This window comes from Anabrus simplex, chromosome 6 (assembly GCF_040414725.1).
Source record: "Anabrus simplex isolate iqAnaSimp1 chromosome 6, ASM4041472v1, whole genome shotgun sequence".
In the NCBI taxonomy this organism is placed as follows: domain Eukaryota; kingdom Metazoa; phylum Arthropoda; class Insecta; order Orthoptera; family Tettigoniidae; genus Anabrus; species Anabrus simplex.
This window is the reverse complement of record NC_090270.1, coordinates 186,189,996-186,212,387: the sequence shown is the minus strand read 5'-3', so window position 1 is coordinate 186,212,387 and position 22,392 is coordinate 186,189,996. Positions and strand designations below refer to the sequence as shown.

At 38.9% G+C, this 22,392-nt stretch overlaps 1 protein-coding gene across 1 annotated transcript in view; it reads left to right on the top strand.

The window, feature by feature from the left end:
- Positions 1 to 7,743: 7,743 nt before the first annotated feature.
- INPP5E (Inositol-3-phosphate synthase) overlaps positions 7,744 to 22,392 on the top strand; it is an 81,383-nt gene continuing 66,734 nt past the window's right edge. Inside the window, exons 1-2 of the mRNA XM_067149179.2 lie at positions 7,744 to 9,165; positions 9,405 to 9,522. Of these exons, the coding sequence (XP_067005280.2) occupies positions 8,150 to 9,165; positions 9,405 to 9,522 (1,134 nt within the window). The 5' untranslated portion in view covers positions 7,744 to 8,149. The remainder of the gene's footprint in view (positions 9,166 to 9,404; positions 9,523 to 22,392) is intronic.

Here is a 22,392-nt window from a genome sequence, read left to right as displayed (position 1 = left end):
AGGACGTGACTACAGTAACCTACAAACATGAACCAATATAAAGAAAAACTATAAAATAATTTCTATCAACGATGAACTTGACGCACATGCGAGATTACGGTACTCAAATGGCTGTTGTCGTCAGCTGGTACATTTATATCATGGCGGCCGTAAAGTTGCTTGGCTCAACCCGGAGCGCTAATCGTGCTGCTATAGCCGCTGCTGTATTATATTCTAGCTCTTTGGAATAAGCTATTCCTGTAATCCACCACAGTTATTCCTGCAATCCAGGTCACAGTGGGTAGAAAGGAACAAAAGAGAAAGGAAACCTGGCCAGAATTTTACTGTGCCGATCAAATGATAAATCGAGTATGGACAAGGGCCAACTACAAACTGAGTCTTACCAAGGGTGCCCATTCCCGGGGGAAAGGTGCCCCCCCCCCCTCTAGCTCTCAGGGAAAGGAAAAAATATAGGGTAGTCACGAGTTTTCCTTTCAAGAAAATGGTTTAAAAGTCAGTATTACGTAAAAGCGGTAGTACCGTCCCCCACCAACAGGCAGGGGATACCGTGGGATATTCTACCGCACAATACAAATCGCCATTTATCTAAAAATATTAAATCGTCGCCATAAGACCTATCTGTGTCGGTGTGACATAAAGCAACTAGCAAAAAAAAAAAAAAATACGTACCTTTAGGTGTGGGCCCCCAGCTAGAAACTTTCATATGGGCGCCCATGAATCTTACTATTACCAGGTTTGCATGATCTGCTTCGATAAGACTTTCTATGAACCGCAGGCTCGTGTTTGTTCTCGCTATGCTGTCAGAAATGTGGCAGAACTACATGGAGCTATGTAAAAACAGGTCGCTCTTTGTGTGTGAGTACGCGAACTTGCACATTGTGCGCAATTGACCCTTTTTATATCATGCCATTCATTTCAACTCATTAACTCCTCTGATTAGGTTGACGTTAGGAGGGGCATCCTGTCATACAAACTCGCTACGAATATTCATCTCATTTCATACCCGACTTCGCGGAGAAACGGGACAAGGGCTGGTCGTACATTTTTAAAGGTTACTTAGCAATGAACATCACACCTTATAAGTTAAGGAATTAGCATGCCTTACTTAACGAAGAACTTCTTCATGTAACGGACGAGAATTACAGGCGTATTGACCAGTTATTGAAGGGAGAGAGCAAACTGTGAGAGTTCGACGGTATTACGAAATACGTAGAGACAATACGCGACACTTCCGGATTTGGCCTTGTTAAAATGGGACACAAGTCGCAAGTGGCGCTCCTAGGGGCTTGACCTGAAATTTCGCGCTAAATTCAAATAGCAATGGAAATGTATATACGGAAATGGATAAATAAATTACGGTACGTCTAGAAAGAAAGTGTTACTAAGATATTAACTTCAAAGTTGCTAAAGCAATTCTGGATAAGTGAATGAAGGATTATTTAACAGGTTATTATTTAAAGACTAAAATTAGACATGTAATCAAGATGTGAAATGGACTGCTGTGAAAGGGCTTGTTCTTTCATTTATGCATTACGTTTTTAGCTTTAGAATTCCTGCCTGAACGTTCAGGGCTAGATTTTTCTTTTTTCTCATTTAAAAGCATTGTATCATCATATTAAGACACTTATCAGCAAAAATATCGGCACATTCCTTACACACATGATTCCATGAGTTTACATTTAAGAGCTGGACAATTTTCCTTTTAACTTGAAGTCTACTAACAGAAAGAAAATCTATAAATTTTGCCTCTAAGTCATTCAAAATTTCCCTATAAGCAATACTTGCCACAATGCCATTACATTAGGGTAAAGCAAATTTGCATCATCATATTGTTTCAACAAAATATGTTCATTTCTTAAACCACCCATATTTTCTTCAGTGCTTGACAACGCATTACGGCATTCCAAATGGGGTAACTTGGAACACAACCAGCCACACTTATATCCATAGGTATTTTCCTGAATTAAATCAAACCCACAGATCACACCTACAACAACACATTGGTATTGAAGGTTAACTGCTGCACTATACCAACACCTCCTAGATAATAAGGCCTCACAACGGTTCCGCATGTCTACCGTGACGTCACTAGGCGGAGGCAAGCTTGAACCTTCTCAGTGTTAAGAAAGCAATGAGTGTGGCCATGTGTCGGTGCAATTATGTAGAAGTGTTTTAATTATTTTAATTGTACCAGTTGCGAATCGTTGTGTACAATGGTGCTAAAGTGTTGTGTGCCATACTGCAAGGGAAATTACGATAATGATATCAAAGTCCATGTGTTTAAGTTTCCGAAAGATGAGGTTATGCAGCAGAGATGGTTACGTGCAATTCCAAGACAAGATTACAGAGTTACTAATTACTCGGTGGTGAGTAACTGTTACTTTTACATTCTCACATAATCATAATGCACATAGGCCTATTAGGTATTTAACTACACGCAGCAACTGGTGATATGTAGGTATGTTTACTCTCGTAAGATATGAGGTTATGTTAGCTTACAATCAAGGGATAAATTATTATTGTTACCCGAATTAGATTTATTATACTACATACCTACATATGTAGGTGTACTGTTGTGAAGGAAATGCAAGTAATTTTTCTGTACATGGATACATTAAAGCAACCACATTGCATAGCATATATAATAATTGAAGAGGACATGACCTCAAAAGTGTATTCTAAAGTGGTTTTATTGCAGTGTAAATTTTCTAATGTAGACAAAATTACCAACACAAATGAAGTACATTCTTTAGTTACAAAATTCGATAGCTACATTACAGGGAACGAGTGAAACAGTGTGCAGAAAGATACAACGAATAAGTTAATTCTAGGCCTAGTGGGTGAAATGATCCCTGAGGAAGATGACCCCACGTTTAATTTAATAAAATCACAGTTAAAACTTTCCTTAGTTCCTAAACACAAAAGGGAGTGTGATAATGATTTTCTTGTTATTTGTTCAATCTTCCAACTGATTTCTCCTCATGCTTACAAATGTATGAGACATAGAAGTAATTTAATTTTGCCACATGTTAGTACTTTGAAAAGGGTATGTTCCAGTCTGAATGGTAGCCCAATATTAGAATAGATTATTTTCTGGAATCTATAAAACAGAAAGTTCAAGGTTTTCAACAGAATGACAAATTTGTAACTTTGATGGTAGATGAAATTCACATGAAGCCATACATGGACTTCAAGGGAGGAAACATTGTAGGCTCATGTGCTAACACTACCAATGTTGCTACATTAGCACATGTATTTATGATCCAGAGCATTTTATCATCAAAGGAGGAAGTATAATAGTTCATATTCTCCCTGTGTCCAAGTTAACAGGTGATGATTTACACAGTATCATGTCAAAGGTTATTGTTGGTTTGGAACCTATGGGATTTAATGTTCTGGCTGTTGTGACTGATAATAATACTCTCAACACCAAAGCAATGTCAAAATTTTCAAATCCACCTCAACTTAAAATTGAGTATTGCAATCCTGGAAAGCCTAACAAGTCTCTTTTTTATCTCATTGACACTGTGCATTTATTTAAATGCATCAGAAATAATTGGCTCAATTGAAAGAAAAAATGTGAAATATGTGTGTCAGTTGTTTAATGACCATATAGTAAATGCTTTACTAGTTGTAGGAGAAAAGCACGATTTAACATCATATGAGGACACAGCTGAATTTGTAAAAGTAATCATTACCTGGTAGCATATTGTTAATGTAAAGACCCCTTTCAAAGGTGTAAGACTTAATGATAAATTTCAACAGCCTCTCACCAACAAACCTGGTGATGAATGGAAGGGTTTTTTAATGAAGTTTGTTCAATGGTTAGATCACTGGGGTAATCTAGGTCTGAAATGTGGCAAATTGACTAGTCAAACGCAACTCAAACAACTCGCTGCCTTATACAGCTAACAGAGTTTTGTTCTGAAGTACTGAAATGGTCATATTTTCTTCCTGGAAAGTTTCAGACAGATGCATTAGAGGCACGATTTGGTGAATACAGGCAACTTGCAGGTGGCCATTACCATGTTTCTGTTAGACAGGTGTTTGAAATTGAGAAAAAAATAAGAATCTTTAATTCAATTGAACTGCCCATTTCTAATGGTAGGAAAATTGTTGTAAATGATATTGTTGATGAAGATATACTGTCAGATCATGATTATTGTGCAGTTTCCTCATTTCAAACATTTACAGGCGAGCTCAATGTAACAGACTCAGATCTTGACAGCACATCTGGTGCTGCAAGTATTTTAACATACATAGCAGGTTATTGTTGTCATTCTCTTCTCAATAAATTAAATTCTAATTACTGTGCATATTTCTTAGTTTTGAAAGATGTTACTGTTAGAAATAGTCATCATAATGTTATTGACAGCCTCAATAGGGGCAATTTGAAATATCCTGCAGAAACAGCTGTACACTTAGTTACATACACATATGTCATCATAAAAATGATGTTGAGGCCAGAAAGTGAGAGAAAATTTCTTAGCTTAAATAACCATAAGAAGTATGTAAGTGATGTGACCCTGCAAATTGTTCTCTCAGCTGATGAATGTATAGACGACGGGAATGAATGTAGGGAACACACTTCAGAATACTTGTATTACAACATTATTTGGAAGTGTACAACTATTCTAATAAATAACTACTGCAGGAACAAAACTAATGAATCCATAAAACATTGTACAAATTCAAGAAAGTCTTTAATTTTCTCTAAATGGGTGTGTACAGTATTCATGTAATACGCAAAAGTATCGAAGTCGTTTTGCATTACTAGCATGCTTGATATATTCTGATGTATATCTTATTAACTTTAATGCCAATGTGTTATAATTTGGACCTAGGCCTACCTACAGACCAGGTGAATGTTATGCTCCTCTTCCTTAATATTATTAACTCAGTGACCTTCTAAATTTTCGCAAAATGGAAGTTTGTAAATAAATGTGAAGTTAGTGTATCATATTTTTGTAGTACAGTCTACATGTTAGGCCTAAACTAATTTTATGCGTTCTCTTTTTATTTTAAAATCATTTACTATCTATTCAGTGCCTATTTCAATTGAAATACACTGACTGACAGAGCAAATGCAACACCAAGAAGGAGTGGTCAGAACTTTATGCCAATTGCAGGGTAGACTGACGTCAATGAGGTATGCTCATGATGTGAAATGCGCCGCTGTGCTGCGCACGTAGCGAACGATAAATGGGACACGGCGTTGGCGAATGGGCCACTTCGTACCGTGATTTCTCAGCCGACAGTCATTGTAGAACGTGTTGTCGTGTGCCACAGGACACGTGTATAGCTAAGAATGCCAGGCCGCCGTCAACGGAGGCATTTCCAGCAGACAGACGACTTTACGAGGGGTATGGTGATCGGGCTGAGAAGGGCAGGTTGGTCGCTTCGTCAAATCGCAGCCGATACCCATAGGGATGTGTCCACGGTGCAGCGCCTGTGGCGAAGATGGTTGGCGCAGGGACATGTGGCACGTGCGAGGGGTCCAGGCGCAGCCCGAGTGACGTCAGCACGCGAGGATCGGCGCATCCGCCTCCGCCGCCAAGCGGTGGCAGCCCCGCACGCCACGTCAACCGCCATTCTTCAGCATGTGCAAGACACCCTGGCTGTTCCAATATCGACCAGAACAATTTCCCGTCGATTGGTTGAAGGAGGCCTGCACTCCCGGCGTCCGCTCAGAAGACTACCATTGACTCCACAGCATAGACGTGCACGCCTGGCATGGTGCCGGGCTAGAGCGACTTGGATGAGGGAATGGCGGAACGTCGTGTTCTCCGATGAGTCACGCTTCTGTTCTGTCAGTGATAGTCACCGCAGACGAGTGTGGCGTCGGCGTGGAGAAAGGTCAAATCCGGCAGTAACTGTGGAGCGCCCTACCGCTAGACAACGCGGCATCATGGTTTGGGGCGCTATTGCGTATGATTCCACGTCACCTCTAGTGCGTATTCAAGGCACGTTAAATGCCCACCGCTACGTGCAGCATGTGCTGCGGCCGGTGGCACTCCCGTACCTTCAGGGGCTGCCCAATGCTCTGTTTCAGCAGGATAATGCCCGCCCACACACTGCTCGCATTTCCCAACAGGCTCTACGAGGTGTACAGATGCTTCCGTGGCCAGCGTACTCTCCGGATCTCTCACCAATCGAACACGTGTGGGATCTCATTGGACGCCGTTTGCAAACTCTGTCCCAGCCTCGTACGGACGACCAACTGTGGCAAATGGTTGACAGAGAATGGAGAACCATCCCTCAGGACACCATCCGCACTCTTATTGACTCTGTACCTCGACGTGTTTCTGCGTGCATCGCCGCTCGCGGTGGTCCTACATCCTACTGAGTCGATGCCGTGCGCATTGTGTAACCTGCATATCGGTTTGAAATAAACATCAATTATTCGTCCGTGCCGTCTCTGTTTTTTCCCCAACTTTCATCCCTTTCGAACCACTCCTTCTTGGTGTTGCATTTGCTCTGTCAGTCAGTGTATGTTTGTGAATTTCAGTTCTGTGTGTTTGCAAGTCAGCCTGGAGTAAGTTAACATTGTAAATGCTGCCGTGATTTAAAACAGTGTGTTGTTTATCTTTAATGACAGTCTCTAAGATACGGTAATAACGGCAATATAATTCACTGTCCCTTAAAATTTAAACTTTATTTGTTGGTAAATAAGTTATTCCACAAGCTAAAAGTATTAAAATCATGTTTGTGTGTGACCATGCTTTGCGTTTCTTTGGATTGCGATCGCCTCCGTAGCGTGACGTCACAGCGCTGTTGTGAGGCCTTATTATCTAGGAGGTGTTGACTATACAATAAAATATGCGTATTATATTTTAAGCCAGTTAAAATATGGGTCGAGCAGGCCAGAAGATTATGAAGTACTACAAACATCTCTTTGTCACTGGAAGAATATATATGCAAACACAATATTACTTACATTTTCTATTCACGTGTGAAATGGAACAAAGACCGCGCATTCTTCTCTACTTCATAGTTACTGCAGCCAAACACAGCACATACCTTTCCCCTCATGTTGAGAGGAGATATCAAGGAATGACACGCGCTACTATTTAATTATGTCAACTTACTGACAACGCATAAATAACACCAAAAACTTCACACAAAAATACACGTGCTCTTATGACAGAATCAGTAATTCTCAGGTCAATCCGCTAGAGAGAGCTGCAATAGCTGTCCCTCGATATCTCGCTGAGTGTCGCGTATTGTCTCTACTGTATATGGTATTACGGAGCAGTTTATAGGTAATTAATGTGATTGGTTCAGCGTCTTCTGGTGAAGAGGAGGACATATATGGAGGGAATGAAGCCACTGCCTGAAGAAGACTTATGAAACTTCGTGAAGTGCAATTCATTTTTATTCATCCTGTTAGACTGCTGTTAGTCTATTATCGTCACTCCACTGCCACAGTGGCGCTGATCGCGTCTTGTTCTTGTATAACGCGTTCGTCTGTTCGCTGTGTACAGTTGCATCGCCTGTATGGAGCAGCTTCGATTTGTTCATATATATGTATATATATTGTATACAAAGTTGTTGCTGTGTCCTTTCTCTATCTAAATTTTTAAGCCTATGTTCATTTGAGCGTAATATTTTACCAATAATCTTGGATAAATAAATCTCTTTGCCTCTCTGTTTCAATCGATCATTGTCTTGCATTTCATATATCCTCTTTGGTTTTTAATATTCTTAGGAAGTTAGTTGTCATTTACTAGACATTACGGAATGTTTATGTTGTCGGATGAGATGAATTGATAAAGATGATGCGTTTTGACAGATCGTTAGATTTTGTGTATTATATTCCCATTTACCTGGCCCTTGCCACTATTTCTCATTGCATAACCGTGCTCAGTAACATTATCTAATAATGGATATGGAAAGTATTGATGAAGTGCCAGATAAAACTGAATACATAAGACCGAATGCCGGCTTTCGTTGGTTTGGTTTGACATCAGTAGCTAGTAATGTGATGCAAATGTTAGTCACGGATGCATATGTCTCTTATTTTATTTTAATTCCTGGATTCTCTTGAAAATGTGCAGTTTCTAACGGTTGACATGTAGTAAGTTTACTTCTGAATAACAAATGAGTCATTGTGTCATGTCAGTGGTATATCAAAACATAGGGTGAGAAAATGGATATTTGTGATGATGATGATGATGAGGATGTGAGTGTTCCTTCTGTTAAATCTAAGCCAAAGAAGAAGTCATTATGTAGGTTGTTAATGCAGAAGAAAACCAGAGTTGGTTGTCTTTCAACAGAGTCAGAAGATATTAGTCTACAATCAAAGTCTCCAGAGAATGGGCGTTTAAAACAATTTGAGAACAGTAAATCCCTTCCTATATCACCGTTATTTATGGCTAGTTGCCCGTTAGATCCTAATAAAGATAGAATTAGAGATAATGAGGTAGGGCGTTCTGATTCTCCTCAGGAACATAATAATAGTACAAAACTTTCACTCTGTTGCGCTATGACAGAAAGTTCAAGATCTAGTCACTCACATACTGCTGAATATCAGCGACGTGTTACCGAGGAATCTTGCTCAAAATATGCAGGCAATGCTAAAGTATTGGGAGATTTAGAGACTCAGTCTAAAAAGGGATTAACTCTTTCAAAAGCATCTTCCCTTGATGGTAAATTAATTCCTGAGTCAGGTGTTCAGGAAAGTAATTTTGTAAAATTATGTGGAGACAATGATGAAATTGATTTTAGGCATGGTAATGGAGTGTATACTGGACCAATATCTCCTCCTCCAAGTGACCTTTCCTCTTGTGATTCCTCTCCCCTTCCAGCATCATATTCTCAATCACATCTCCGTAGAAGGTTGTTATCTCAGAGACGTTCTGCTGATAATCTCCTTGCATCTTCTTGTCCTTCACCTTCTCTTCGACATTCGTCTCCAGTATCTAGTCGAAGTGCTCCAGAATCACATCGTTACAAGACAAGGTCTACATCACATGATACAGTTTTACCACTAAAGACAAAGTGTGATACTGGTCTCTCTGAAGGGGACAGTGTATCAACAAATGATAACAACATGGCAGTCACTCGTGTTCGTGGCTTTGTTGCATCAATGGATAGCTTGGCTAGACATTCGTTGTTAGCTGCACAAGTTCTTCATCTAATTCCTACAATTAAAGCTAGAGAAAGGTTGGTTGTAGTATACATTTTGTGAGTGAATATACTTATCATCTGTGTGATTATAATAAATTGGTCGTGCACTGTATTAAGGATTTGATATGGTCTAACTATTATGTTTGTATCTCTTTTACAGTAGATATTATGATTTGGCTGGTGTTAAAAATTTTAGCCTGATCTGGTGTAGATTACCTATATAGTGAATGAATGAATGAATGAAAGTGAACTTTTTTTTGTTTTTTTTGTTTTAGGAACTTCTTGCATGGGCGCATAGCTGCTAATTCTTTACTTGGCTCTTTGGAGCTGGAGAGAACCTTACCACACCGTGAATTGCGAATATTTGTGGGAACGTGGAATATGAATGGACAGGTGAGAAATAACACTTCTCCGAAAAACAGTTTTGTTATTATTGTACACTTTTGGACAAAATTATTAATCAGTGGAAAAAGTAAAATTCTTATAGGCCAAAAACTTTTCATAACAGCTAATGTCCTGGGAGATGACAGTTATTAAAACAGAACCTGTTGTATGTCCCTGATTTATGGCAGCCAGTAGGCCTATATGTCATTAGATAACTGCAGTGATAGTGATGATTCATGACCCCAAATACTGCAGGTTTTGTTATGGGTTAAGGCCGTCTCTTTTTGAAGGATTGACAGAAACTTTGACCGTATATATCAGTGCACCACCGTGCACTCAGATTTTTTGTTGTAGTGCCACTTTCATGGCTAGATGGCAGTGCAGTCAGAACGTCAAAATTAGTTCTCTTCCCTCTGAATAAGCAGCAATTTTCCGATACTCATTTGATGAGGTCATGAATCACCGCCATCATAAGAATGGCAGCCTACATGTAGGAATCAATATTTTTGTTTTTGTCCAAAACTGTTTCTTAACAGAAGTAGTGTAATGGTAGCTATATCTATAGGCCAATCAAGAACTGCATGTAATACATCTAGAATTATTTTTAAAGTTGTTGATACATATTCATTTAGAGGATGATTTTAAGACACCATGTATTTCTGTGTCTGCAACTGTCCAAAGCTTTTGATAGGGTATATCATGGGACATTACTGACAAAAATGAGTGTTTATTGGGCTAGACAAAAAAGTGGTTGAATGCGTGGCTAAATTTCTCAAAAATAGAAGGCAGAGAATTAGAGTAGGTGAAGTGTTGTCTGATCCTGCAATGATGAAGAGGAGAGTCCTGCAGGGCGGTATTATTGGATCTTTGTTTTCTTATATATATAAATGATATGAGTAAAGTACTGGAATCACAGATAAGGCTATTTGCAGATGATGTTATACTGTATAGAGTAGCAAATGAGTTGCAGGATTGTGAGCGACTGCAGGAAGACCTAGACATTGTTGTGGTATGATGGTAAATGGAATGAAAAGTCAGGTTGTAAGTTTCACCTAGAGGAAAAGTCCTCTCAATTTTAATTACTGTGTTGATGGGGTGATAGTATCTCATGGGGAACACTGTAAGTAGGGCCTGCCTAGGTGTAATCATATTAATGAGGTTGTTAAGAAAGGTTGCAGATCTCATGGTTATGAGAGTATTTAGAAGTTTCACTAAGGATGTAAAGGAAAGGGCACCTCTGGTGAAACCCCAATGAGAGTATGGTTCACTGCTAGCAGCCCTGAAGATGGTTTTCTGTGGTTTCCCATTTTCACACCAGGCAAATGCTGTGGCTGTACCTTAATCAAGGCCACCTTCCTTCCCTCTTGTAGACCTTTCCTGTCCCTTCGTCACCATAAGAGCTATCTGTGTCGGTGCGACTTAAAAGCAAATTCGAAGAGTATGGTTCCAGTGTATGGGACCCATACCAGGACTACTTGATATGAGAAATGGAGAAGATCCAAAGGAAAGCAGCACAGTTTGTTCTGGGTGATTTCTGACAAAGGAGTAGTTTTATGAAAATATTCAAACTTTGGGCTGTGAAAACTTGGCAGTAAGGAAACGAGATGCTTGACTAAGCGCCGGTTCTACCATCTGCTGGTAAAGTGGCTGGCAGCTCCCCGGGAGGTAAACTACCTGGGGGTGTAAATCAGCTGGTACTTTGCTTTGCGTGCAACCACCTCCGCACAAGCGCTGGGTAGCTACCCGGAGCTAGACACTGATATACGGAGTTGGCTAGACTGATTTTCAGCGACTTCTCCCTTTTGAGTGTGGTGCTATCTATCGTCAGATATATGAAGCTCATTTCAGTTGTCTTATTTTCCTATGCTTGCATCTGTTGATTATCATCAAAAAGCCTAATAAGGGGAGTCTTAAGTGTTATGGACAACGATTGTCAAGCTTTCGTGATTTTAATCTATGAGCCTCAAAATCAATACCTAATTGGGATTAAAATCTCGAGGATTACATTTTCTTACGCCAGTTATAACCTGTCATGTAAGGCAGCGTTTTTGGAAAGTAGTCTCGTAGTAGATTGGTCAAGTCGCTCGCTCCGTAATAGAAGGTACGCAGGTTTTGATCGTCTTTCTAATTTAGATTAAAACATTTATTTTCATTCCCTGCCGTTGTTCTTGACACTTTTTCACGCGTTTCCATATACGTATATACACCCACATATTCCTTACGGACTTATTGCCTTTAAGCATTTTATCTGCAGGCTTCTGTGAATTGATTAAGTATCTCTACGATGCTCTATTTGCAACTAGCTCTGTGACCTCGTTTAGTTCCACATGCTTCTATTTATTGATAACGCATTTCATTCTAATGTTTAACTTTATGAATATAAAGTTGGAAGGTACTGTTAAAGAGTTAATCGGGATAAATATCCATCATAGGAAGAGGAATCCGGGAATGGAATAGTTTCCAATTTCTTCGAAATCATTTACAAGACTATGTAAACAACTAATAGGGAATCTGCTACCTGGGCGACAGTCCTATATGCTATATTAATCGTAACATCACTTTCTACAAGTAGCACACATATCAAGCATTTTCCTAGTAGACATAATAGTGTGTTTAAACATTTCAATGAAATATCTTAACAAAAGAACGTATGTAAAGAGTCATACAGATTAATACAACGCTAATAATGAAAATAAAAAAGATTCGTCATAATGAAGACTTGAACCTGCAAACCTCGTATTATGAACTGAGTGCGTTAGCCAGTATGCTACGAGGTAAATTGGGTTAATTGGGATACATAGGACTAAGTTATACCTGGTGTCTGAAAACTGAAAAAGTAGAAAATTAAATCCCATTTGAAATTATTTCCAAATAGGTTTTGATTTTATATCCTTTTAGAGTTTCTTTGCGAAAGCTTGACGTATAAAATGTGTTCCCTACGCTATCAATGCGAGAGGCTGGTGTGACTCTTGCAACTCAAAGGAAGCATTAATGTTCAAAATCCTGCAATACAATATCAATCACTGTTACAGTATAATGATTTTTTCAGGATACTAAGCTAATTTGAGTTATATGTCACCAGAAATACAGCTAATAATGTTCAGCTCTCAAAACTTGCCCGGCAGGTAAAGTCTTATCGGCCCCTCGAAGTGGCCGATAAATTAAGTGCCGGGTAACGACGATTTGTGCTGCCGATAGCGCTACCCGGAGTGGTCGAACGGAAACATCTTTTTACGCAGAGGGCAAGTTCCGCGCTACTTTACCAGTAGGTGGTAGAACCGGCCCTAAGTGGTATGTTTCGAGCTGCCAGTGGGGAGATGGCGTGGAATGATTTTAGTAGATGAGTATGCTTGTGTAGAGCTTTTAAAAATAGAAAAGATCATAATCTATAATCATAAAAGGAAGTATTTGTCTGTGTGTATGTGTGCGATGTCCAGGCATATCTACAGCATGCAGAGATCTGAATTTTTAACATAGGCTTATTGTTCGATGAATATTTATACAGATAAAGACTTGTTTGGATTAATTGTTTATATTACTTTTAATTGTTTTAATAATTTATTTCTTATTTACTCGATATTCATTTTATTCACTAAAATTTCAGAGAATACTATGAGTATTTCAGTATATCAGCAATAAAACGTGAACCGTATTTTCTTTCAGTATATGTTATTCAGAGAAAACATACGATAGATAAACAAGGAATGGTAAACTGACGGAGCTGGCCATGCGGTTAGGGACGCGCGTCTGTGAGCTTGCATTCAGGAGATAGTGGGCTCGAACTCCACTGTTGGTAGCCCGAAGTTTACCATTTTCACACCAGGCAAATGCTGGGGTTTTACTTTAATTTAGGCCCTGGCCACTTCCTTTGAGCTCCTAGCCCATTCCTATCCCACCGTCACCGTAAGACCTATGTGTCGGTGCAGCATAAAGCCACTTTTGTAAAAAAAGGGGGGGGGGGGGGGGGTGGAGCCACTTTGGTTGACGTGTTTTTTCAGATGACACAGGGTAAATGTTTTTGGAAGTTAAATGTCAAAATAAAAATGCATAATCTCTGTTGCAAAGGTGCATACTGTATATTAACATTAAAATGTTTACATAATGTCACTCATTGTATAAAATTAGTGATTTTCTTTGTGCAGCACAGTTGTGCAGCTATGTCGCGCCACTGTTTAATCAACAATACATCAGCTGGTGTAGATTCATTGCTTTGTTCAACGAAGCGCGAAGCAGTCTGAAACAATGAAACAATTTAGTTTGCAGTAGGGTAAGAAAAGCACTGGAACTACAGTATAGAACTGCAACGCCAGTGGAACGACCTTGGGTGAAAGAAAAATATGAAAAGAGAAGGGTCGCTGGACTTCCCTGATTTCCTGACAGAAGCTGCAGTATAGACCGAGCAGTAAACAAGAGGAAACGCCCACAACTGAGGCAACATTAACCAAAGTCTTCATAATCTTCATGACGAATAATACAGTAATAATAATAATAATAATAATAATAATAATAATAATAATAATAATAATAATGATAATAATAATACAGTAATAATAATAAATCCTGCTTCTTCAAGGAAAAATGTATCATGGAATGAACTAGATGGTAAGAAACTGTTTTTGTTTTATGCTACACGTGCATTCTGGCATAAGTCATAATATAAAAATAGGGTTTGCCTAGTAGCTCTCAGCACATGTAACTCATATAGCAAATATAATATCGACGGCTAAGAACGAGAGGGTAAAAGCAAAATATTGAAATACAATTTTGCCAGAGCATTTCGGTAAAGCCGGGTTTCGGTTAAGCAAAATTCGGTTAAGTGGGGTTCTACTGTACATATACCAGTCAAGATGCCATTTTAAGTCCATGCCATAGGAAGCTATTTCCATTCTGTCTGTAATATCTGGAATTTTGTGTGTGTGTGTGTGTGTGTGTGTGTGTGTGCGTGCGCGCGCGCGCGCGTGTGTGTGTGTGTGTGTGTGTGTGTGTGTGTGTGTGTGTGTGTGTGCCCAGCTAAATCTACGGGAAATAGAGATCTAAAATTTTTAACATACGTGGGCACAGCATTTCACCGATAACTCATGGCTGTGTCGAAGAGCAATTTTTGCTTCAAGAAATGAAGCTGTCAGCATCATCAGCAAGCAACTTTTACGGATTAATAGCTTCTGATGCGGTTGAAGTAATAAACACCAGTGAAACCGCGGGTGCATGCTAGTATAAAGATAAAGTTGAAATTCAGGAGGACTAACTGGGGCAAATATTCATTTACAGTATGAGGAGTAAGGGATTGAAATGACTTATACAGGGTAAGATTCAATAAATTTCCAAGTTCTTTGAAAACATTTCAGTAAAAGCTAGGTAAACAATTGATAGGGAATCTGACATCTAGGCGACAGCCCTAAATGCAGATCATTGATGAGTAATTTCATTGATTTGAGAGGAAAAGTAAGCCTGCAGATCAACAGAATTGAAACACTACAATTGTTTGTGCTTGTGATGTACTTGAAGGTAAAAGGAGACTGTAAATGTCCATTTAAAGTAGAGTCTTCTGTTGTGCAATATAATTGCTGGCCCAATTTTAAGTGGTGGTATACATAGTTCATCGGCAGGCTGAGTGGCTCAGACAGTTGAGACGCTGGCTTTTTGAGCCCAACTTGGCAGGTTCGATCCTGGCTCAGTCCGGTGTTATTTGAAGGTGCTCAACTACAACAGCCTCATATCAGTAGATTTAATGGCACGTAAAAGAACTCCTGCGGTACTAAATTCCGGCACCTCGGCATCTCCAAAAACTGTAAACAAGTAGTTAATGTGACGTAAAGCCATTAACATTGTTATTACATAATTCATCAGCTCTATAACTGATGAAGGGAAGGGAAGAACAAAGATAATGCCTTTTATTTATTGTCCCATCAGCTCGGATTTATCATAAATGAGACAATGGGGCCAATGACCTTCGAGGTTAGGCCCCTTTAAACAACAACCATCATCATCATCAAATGAGACATTGAATACTGAATTTTTTCACTCAACAGGGTTTCTGTCATGTACTAGTCAATGTACCTTGGTAAAGGTCTCTTTCATTTAAACTCTTGCAAATAATATCAAACTGTTTGAGCAGGGGAGCAGAGGGTCTAGCCCAGTGGTTCTCAACACGTGTGCTGTGAAACTTCCAAGATTTTGTGATATTGTTGGTAACAGCAATGAAAATAATTTTGAAAAAGGAACAAGACGCAAATCCTGACTCTCAGGACCACTCGCTAGGCCACTCAACCATTGCTCATGGTTCACAAACTAGGTTTTCTAACATGTTGCTAAACTGTACTGAGTCTTGTGTTGATGATTAATTTATTATATTGGAATAATTTGTTTATTGTCACAAGCTACAGTTTCCTGTTCGTTAAATTTCTCTTGGAGTATAACTTTGAATTATAGTGCTTGTCACGAATTATTAATCGCTATGTAATATTTTATTTAAAATTTCTAGTGGACGCTGAAGGAAGTCTATTAATTATATGTGTGATTTGCATTTTGCCTTGTTTAAATTTTGCCTCACTGTGTGATATTTTCTAAATTTTGCCTTCTAGCTGGCAAAAATTAATTGCTTTGCTTTTTTTTATTATGTCATGAAATCTTAGTTCCATTGTTACCTTGCTTATTAGAGATAAGATTTTGCCATCCTATTGTTAGTTGATCTCTGGATATGCATGTACATATTTAATTGGGAGAATCTTATTGTCTTGTGACTTGGTTATCAGCAAGTGGTTAATTAATTAAATTCAAATTTCTGATTTTAAAGTTTTCTTTCTCCAATTTAATTTAAAAATATTCAATTGCATTAATTATTTTTATTTTTCTTGGCATTGTTTCTTTGAGTAGCTTCTAACACAGTGGCACATTTTCCATAAGGTGCTGGGAAGTAACATATAGTGAGATATAGTATTTTTATCAGGTTTATCAGCTGTGCATGGGTACCACCACAAAGTATGCAAGAACAAGCATTTTCACGATCCCGGGAATAACTGTATATGTGAGTTGTGCGATCAACCTTGTGATCGTTACTACACTACTACTTGTAAAAAACGAGTAATACCTCTGGTAGACTATTGTGCTTAATTAAAATGTGTACAATCAAAATGCAGGGTAAAATGTATCGCCAAAACTTAAGTAACATATATACACAACTTTGAATGCATTTCCTAATAATAATAAAAAATACAGAATATGTATTAAACTATCAAACAGATCAAAGTACGAAGCACAAGGCACCAGGCTCACTGAGGAAAGCAACGGGAACTTACAGTGAGATACTTTTAATTGGTCTGGTATTTTCATCAGGTTTAAAAAAAGAAAGTCCCACTATCAAGTTATTGAAATGATTAAAGTGCCGAGGGCAAGGAAAGAGAATCTGTCTCAGTGAGGAAAGCAATGGGAAACAACTTTTGTTCCATAAGGTTCATTTTTCGGAGAGTCATCAAACTGGATGACGTTTCCTATATACACCAAGAAATTCCACGTGTAACCAGACATAGATTCACACAGTTCAAATGAATTGATACCGAATCTTGAGCGTTTAGACGGTATGAAAACTTTCCACGACTAACTTCCCTTCCACAACATAAGAGACTCATCTACAGACACATCACTTTCGGGTGTGTACACACTTCGGAATCTGCTATTGATGTGGTCCAGAATAGTGATCCAATTTGTAGAGTTTCTTTGGACCACATGAGGCTTCATCGTATACTTTGTTATCAACAAAGTATAAGAATTTGAGATGAAATCTTCTTTCAGAGAACAGCTCCGAAATTATTGGCGTCTGTAATATCTGTCTACGAGAAAAGTAGCTCTTGTTGTCAGATAACTGATGAATGCATTGTAAGAGAGAGAATGCAAGTAAAGTCATCATTTCATCTTTATTCATGTCAGTCCACTGATTCACTCTCGAATATAGTTTTAAAGTTGGTGTGCTTTCTAAAAGCTGTTGAACATATTAGTTCCGCTAATTCAGGAGTGATAAACAATTGGAAATATTCTAGCGGATTATTTACGTCTTCAGTTTGTACATTTTGTCCAGGTTGCGCCATAAATGTAATTCTCGGCCATTCAGATCCTATCTTTCTCTCTACACCGAGCTGAATATCACTACCGTTATGTTGCTTTCATCATTGCACTCCCCATCTCCTGACATTTCAACATTAGTCTCACTATCAGATGACACATCACTCTCTGAATTGCCACCTGTCATAATGCACTATCTACCACTTTCAGAAGCCTAGCGGGCGGTTCATGGCCAGTACTGGTTGGCTGCCAGCTGGGCGCGGAACGAAAGCATTTCGCCCGGTCATGTGGTTTTAGGAGAGTGATGCTGGAGGGAAAGCTCGAAACTAACATACACGCACAAAAGAAAGCGATCTCAGACCTTACGACGGAATAAGTTGTCATACACTTCGCCGAAAGACATTAAAATGTGATGACGGAATATTTCGTCATGGCCACTTACGAAGCCATGTGGCTGTGCCAATTTATTCCGTCATTACCGCTTGAAAGATTAATGGATTGATAGTTTATTTCGGATTTATTTTCTTTATTGTTCAATTTTTCATAGTTTTCATATTTTTCAATGATTTTCTTGTTTTTTCAAATTTTTTATCATTTTCCCATTTGTGTAAATTACATATTTTTCACTAGATGTCTTCTAAAAGGAGACAAGCTGCTCGACTAAGCGGTATGTTTTTGCAAGAAATCAGCTTCATTTCCCATATCAAATCTTATTTATATTAAATCAATAAAGTAAATATCCACCTTTTTGATACTTATATTTGCTTTAAGCAAATTAATTATTTATAGTACGTTTCATTCTATGGGAACATATTCACGTATGCATTGTAACAAAGCTGAAGATGTTCCCAAGGAACAAAATATGTAGGCCTACGATAAATAATTAATTTAATGGCTGTCTGAAGAGAGAAACCCTTGGATTTGTCTTGGAAAAATGTGACCATGAAAAAGCTCTTACAAATTCAACCTAGCAGCAGCAAGGCTTGGCACAATACTGTTTGGTCTAGCAGCAGCCACTGGTCGACCTAATCAGTGGCCAGCACCCATGCATCACTACAGTACCATTCAACTTTGTTGACACATGCCGCTTAGCACCACACTGATACAAAAAATATGTATGTTCATTTTTCAACAGTTCCCTTGGTTAACCCGGAGCCCATGTTAATCAGGACTCGGTTAATCATTAGTCTACTGTATCTACATTAGAGTGGATCACATGTTTGAAACTGAATGTGAATGTTGCTGCAGTTATGACATGTTTCATGGACATGCTTTGTCCCTACCTTTTAACATGACTTATCTTTGGTCATGTAATGTATACACGATTTGTATTAAAAAGGTGGAGTTAATACATCTCTTAAAAAGTGATCAATATTACGTGTTAACATTCTGGCCTACAGTGCTAAAACTAGGCTTCGCTTTATTATCGATCCAACAGTTTAGTTAATCTTCTGATGTGAACAATGAAAAGAATTTATAATCCTACTGTTCTATACTTCAAGGAAAAGTTATATTTAGGTAATGTTGAAGTGTTGGGGATCCTAGCGGGGGACAACGAACTATTTCAAAATTCTTTGAGAAATTTAGGAATTGCTTTGGTTTGCAAATTGACATAAGTGGTCGTCATCATCATCATCTTGACCATCTTGGGTGTCATGTACAAATCCCCCTCCATCTCATCCTTTCCCTCTACCACTCTTCCTCCACTAACTTGTCCAAATCCTGACCCCTTTGCAGCACATCCTTCTTCATTAAATCAGTCCATTTTCTTTACGGTCTTCCCATAAGTCGACTTCCTTCCACCTCTGTTTAGAATTGTCTTGTTGCAGTAATATTTGCTAGTATCCTTTTTGTGTGTTCAAACCACTTCAGTATTGATTTCTGGATGTTGTCCAGAGGAGAATGTCCTGTTCCCTCTTCTTATGTAATATTCTCATTCCTGATCTTGTCCTTCCTGGTCTTTTGTACATGGTGCATAGGAATTTGGAATTGAGAACTCCAGATGCCTGGAGTTTAGAATTATCCTTATTGGTCAGTGTGGTGGTTTTGAGGCTATAAAGAACCTATGTACTAGAGTGTTATCTTTGTTTTCAGAGACACTTGTTCATCGCACAGCAGCTGCCTTACTTGATGGTAGAATTGTGCTGCCTTGTTGGTTCGGTTTTTCACCTCATGTTTTGCCAGGTTGTCTTCTGAGATAATGCTTCAAGTACTTGAAATCTGGCACCACCCAGCTTTGTTCCATTGAACACAACAGTTGGTTCGTCTCCTTCCTTCTGATACCAGTATAAATGGTCCATTGTTGGGCATTATAAGTTTTCCAACTTTTTTTACTATATTAACTAATGACGGCGCAGTGGGGCGTCGAAACTAGTACTGACTGAAAAATATATGTTGTAATTACATCTACGCAACAGTTTTTATGTATTGAATAAGTTGGACCCAAAATTATAATAAAAAGTTGTAATCTTGGTTTAATACGGAGAAACAATGAAGTTTATTATAAATTTTCAAGCTAACTCATTCCTAGTTGCCAGTGTTGCCATCCATATCATCCTTCCTTCTGTACTGCCATCACCACCATCTGTGTTTAGTTGATGTTTAGGCCGTAGCTCTTAAACTCATCACTCCAGCTTTTCAGTCTTTCTTCCAGTTCCTCTTTTGATTCACTCCAGATCATGTCATCATCTGCAAATGTGGAGACTTGTAAGTCATGAAACCCTTTTCTTTTAAGTTACTTCATTATAACAATAATCATGATGAATAGAAGAGGTGACATTGAACTGCCCTTTTGCACTTCTCTCTTCATCTGAAACAAGTCCATAAACCACCACCTACTTGAACATAGAGATTGTAATATCTGTGTTCATGACAAGGTCATGCCAAATTTTTTTTTTGCTAGTTGCTTTACGTCGCACCGACACAGATAGGTCTTACGGCGACGATGGGACAGGGAAGGACTAGGAGTGGGAAGGAAGCGGCCGTGGCCTTAATTAAGGTACAGCCCCAGCATTTGCCTGGTGTGAAAATGGGAAACCACGGAAAACCATTTTCAGGGCTGCCGACAGTGGGGTTCGAACCTACTATCTCCCGAATACTGGATACTGGCCGCACTTAAGCGACTGCAGCTATCGAGCTCGGTATGCCAAATTTTGGACCATCATTGTAGTCTTAGCTAACTGTACAATTGTTGTAAATTGTATCTATTATGGAATCTAGAGTATTCTTTAAAAGAGTATATACTGACTCTTATTGGCTACCTTCACTGGATGCAGTTGCTTAAGTGCGGCCAGTATCCAGTATTCGGGAGATAGTAGGTTCGAACCCCACTGTCTGCAGCCCTGAACATGGTTTTCCGTGGTTTCCCATTTTCACACCAGGCAAATGCTGGGGCTGTACCTTAATTATGGCCACGGCCGCTTCCTTCCCACTCCTAGCCCTTCCCTGTCCCATCGTCGCCATAAGACCTATCTGTGTCGGTGCGACGTAAAAGCAACTAGCCTTCACTGGAAGGCAGTATTTCCAAATTGAAAACAAAAGCTTCTTTTCTTTTTTAGCCTTAAGGATAGGTAACAATACACTTATACTTCTTGAGAAAGATGATGATGGTAACAATAATAATGATGATGATGCTGATAATAATAATAATAATAATAATAATAATAATAATAATAATATAAACACAAAAGATCTCTAAGAGTTGATTCAGAATGTCTTCGACAGAACCCCACGACCTTTCTACAAGACATACGAGAGCAGGACCCCAAGGACTGGCCAGGCCTTCGTAAAACACTTCAGATATCAGCCATGAAATTAGGACAGCTTCCAAGGAAACGCAAACATAGGTGGTGGAACACGACCTGTGATTAAGCCATTGATGAACGGACGAAAGCATGGAATCAGTGGAATGGACATAAAACAACTAAGAGATGGGAGACCTTCCTAAAAGTTCAGAAAATATCCTAAAAAATAATCTGTAGGGAGAAACGAGCCTTTGACAAAAATAGACTCGTAGAAATCGAATAAGATTTCCTTAGAAACAACTCCAGGAATTTCTACAAGACCTTCCGTGAGAATTTATCCAGTTATCAACCACCATCTTTATGTTTCCGTCGAGCAAATGAAACATTAGAAACAAACACCAAAGAGAACTGCACCATTCTAGCTGACTACTTCTGAGACCTCCTCAATTGTGATCCTCCAAAGGAAAGACTGAACTTTGAAAAGCCCATGCCCAACCCCGATTCACAACCACCGACAATACCGGAAACACCAGAGATCATACGATCGCTTAAAATTAATAAAGCTCCTGGAGAGGACGGCATCACTGCGGAAATGTGTAAACTTGGAAATGATCTTGTAAGCAAAATTCATGCAATCCTAGTAGAAATATGGGAAACGGAAATGATTCCACAGGATTGGAAGTGTGCTTTAATACACCCATTGCACAAGAAAGGTGACAAGTCAGATCCAAACAACTATAGTTCAGTTATTATGAGTTTCGACTTGATGTTTGAGTGCTGCCTTTTGGCTGAGGGTAAGTGAATTAATCAACAGCCAATCATAGACAGCCGATCGCTCCGATAGAGCGTTAGACTCCAGTTTCGGTTAGCAGTGTTGTCGATTTGTTGTTTACTGTAACCACGTGGTATCAGCTGTGTGTTGTATTGTGCTCAGTTCTTTTCGCGGTCGTAGTGCTAAGTTGTTGTTCGTTTATATTTCGCAGTGTAGAGTTTATAAATGCATTGTTTAGTATTTTTAATAGTATAATGCGTTATATTGTAGCAAATAGTGTGTTACAGGTGATCTATTTTATATAGTAGC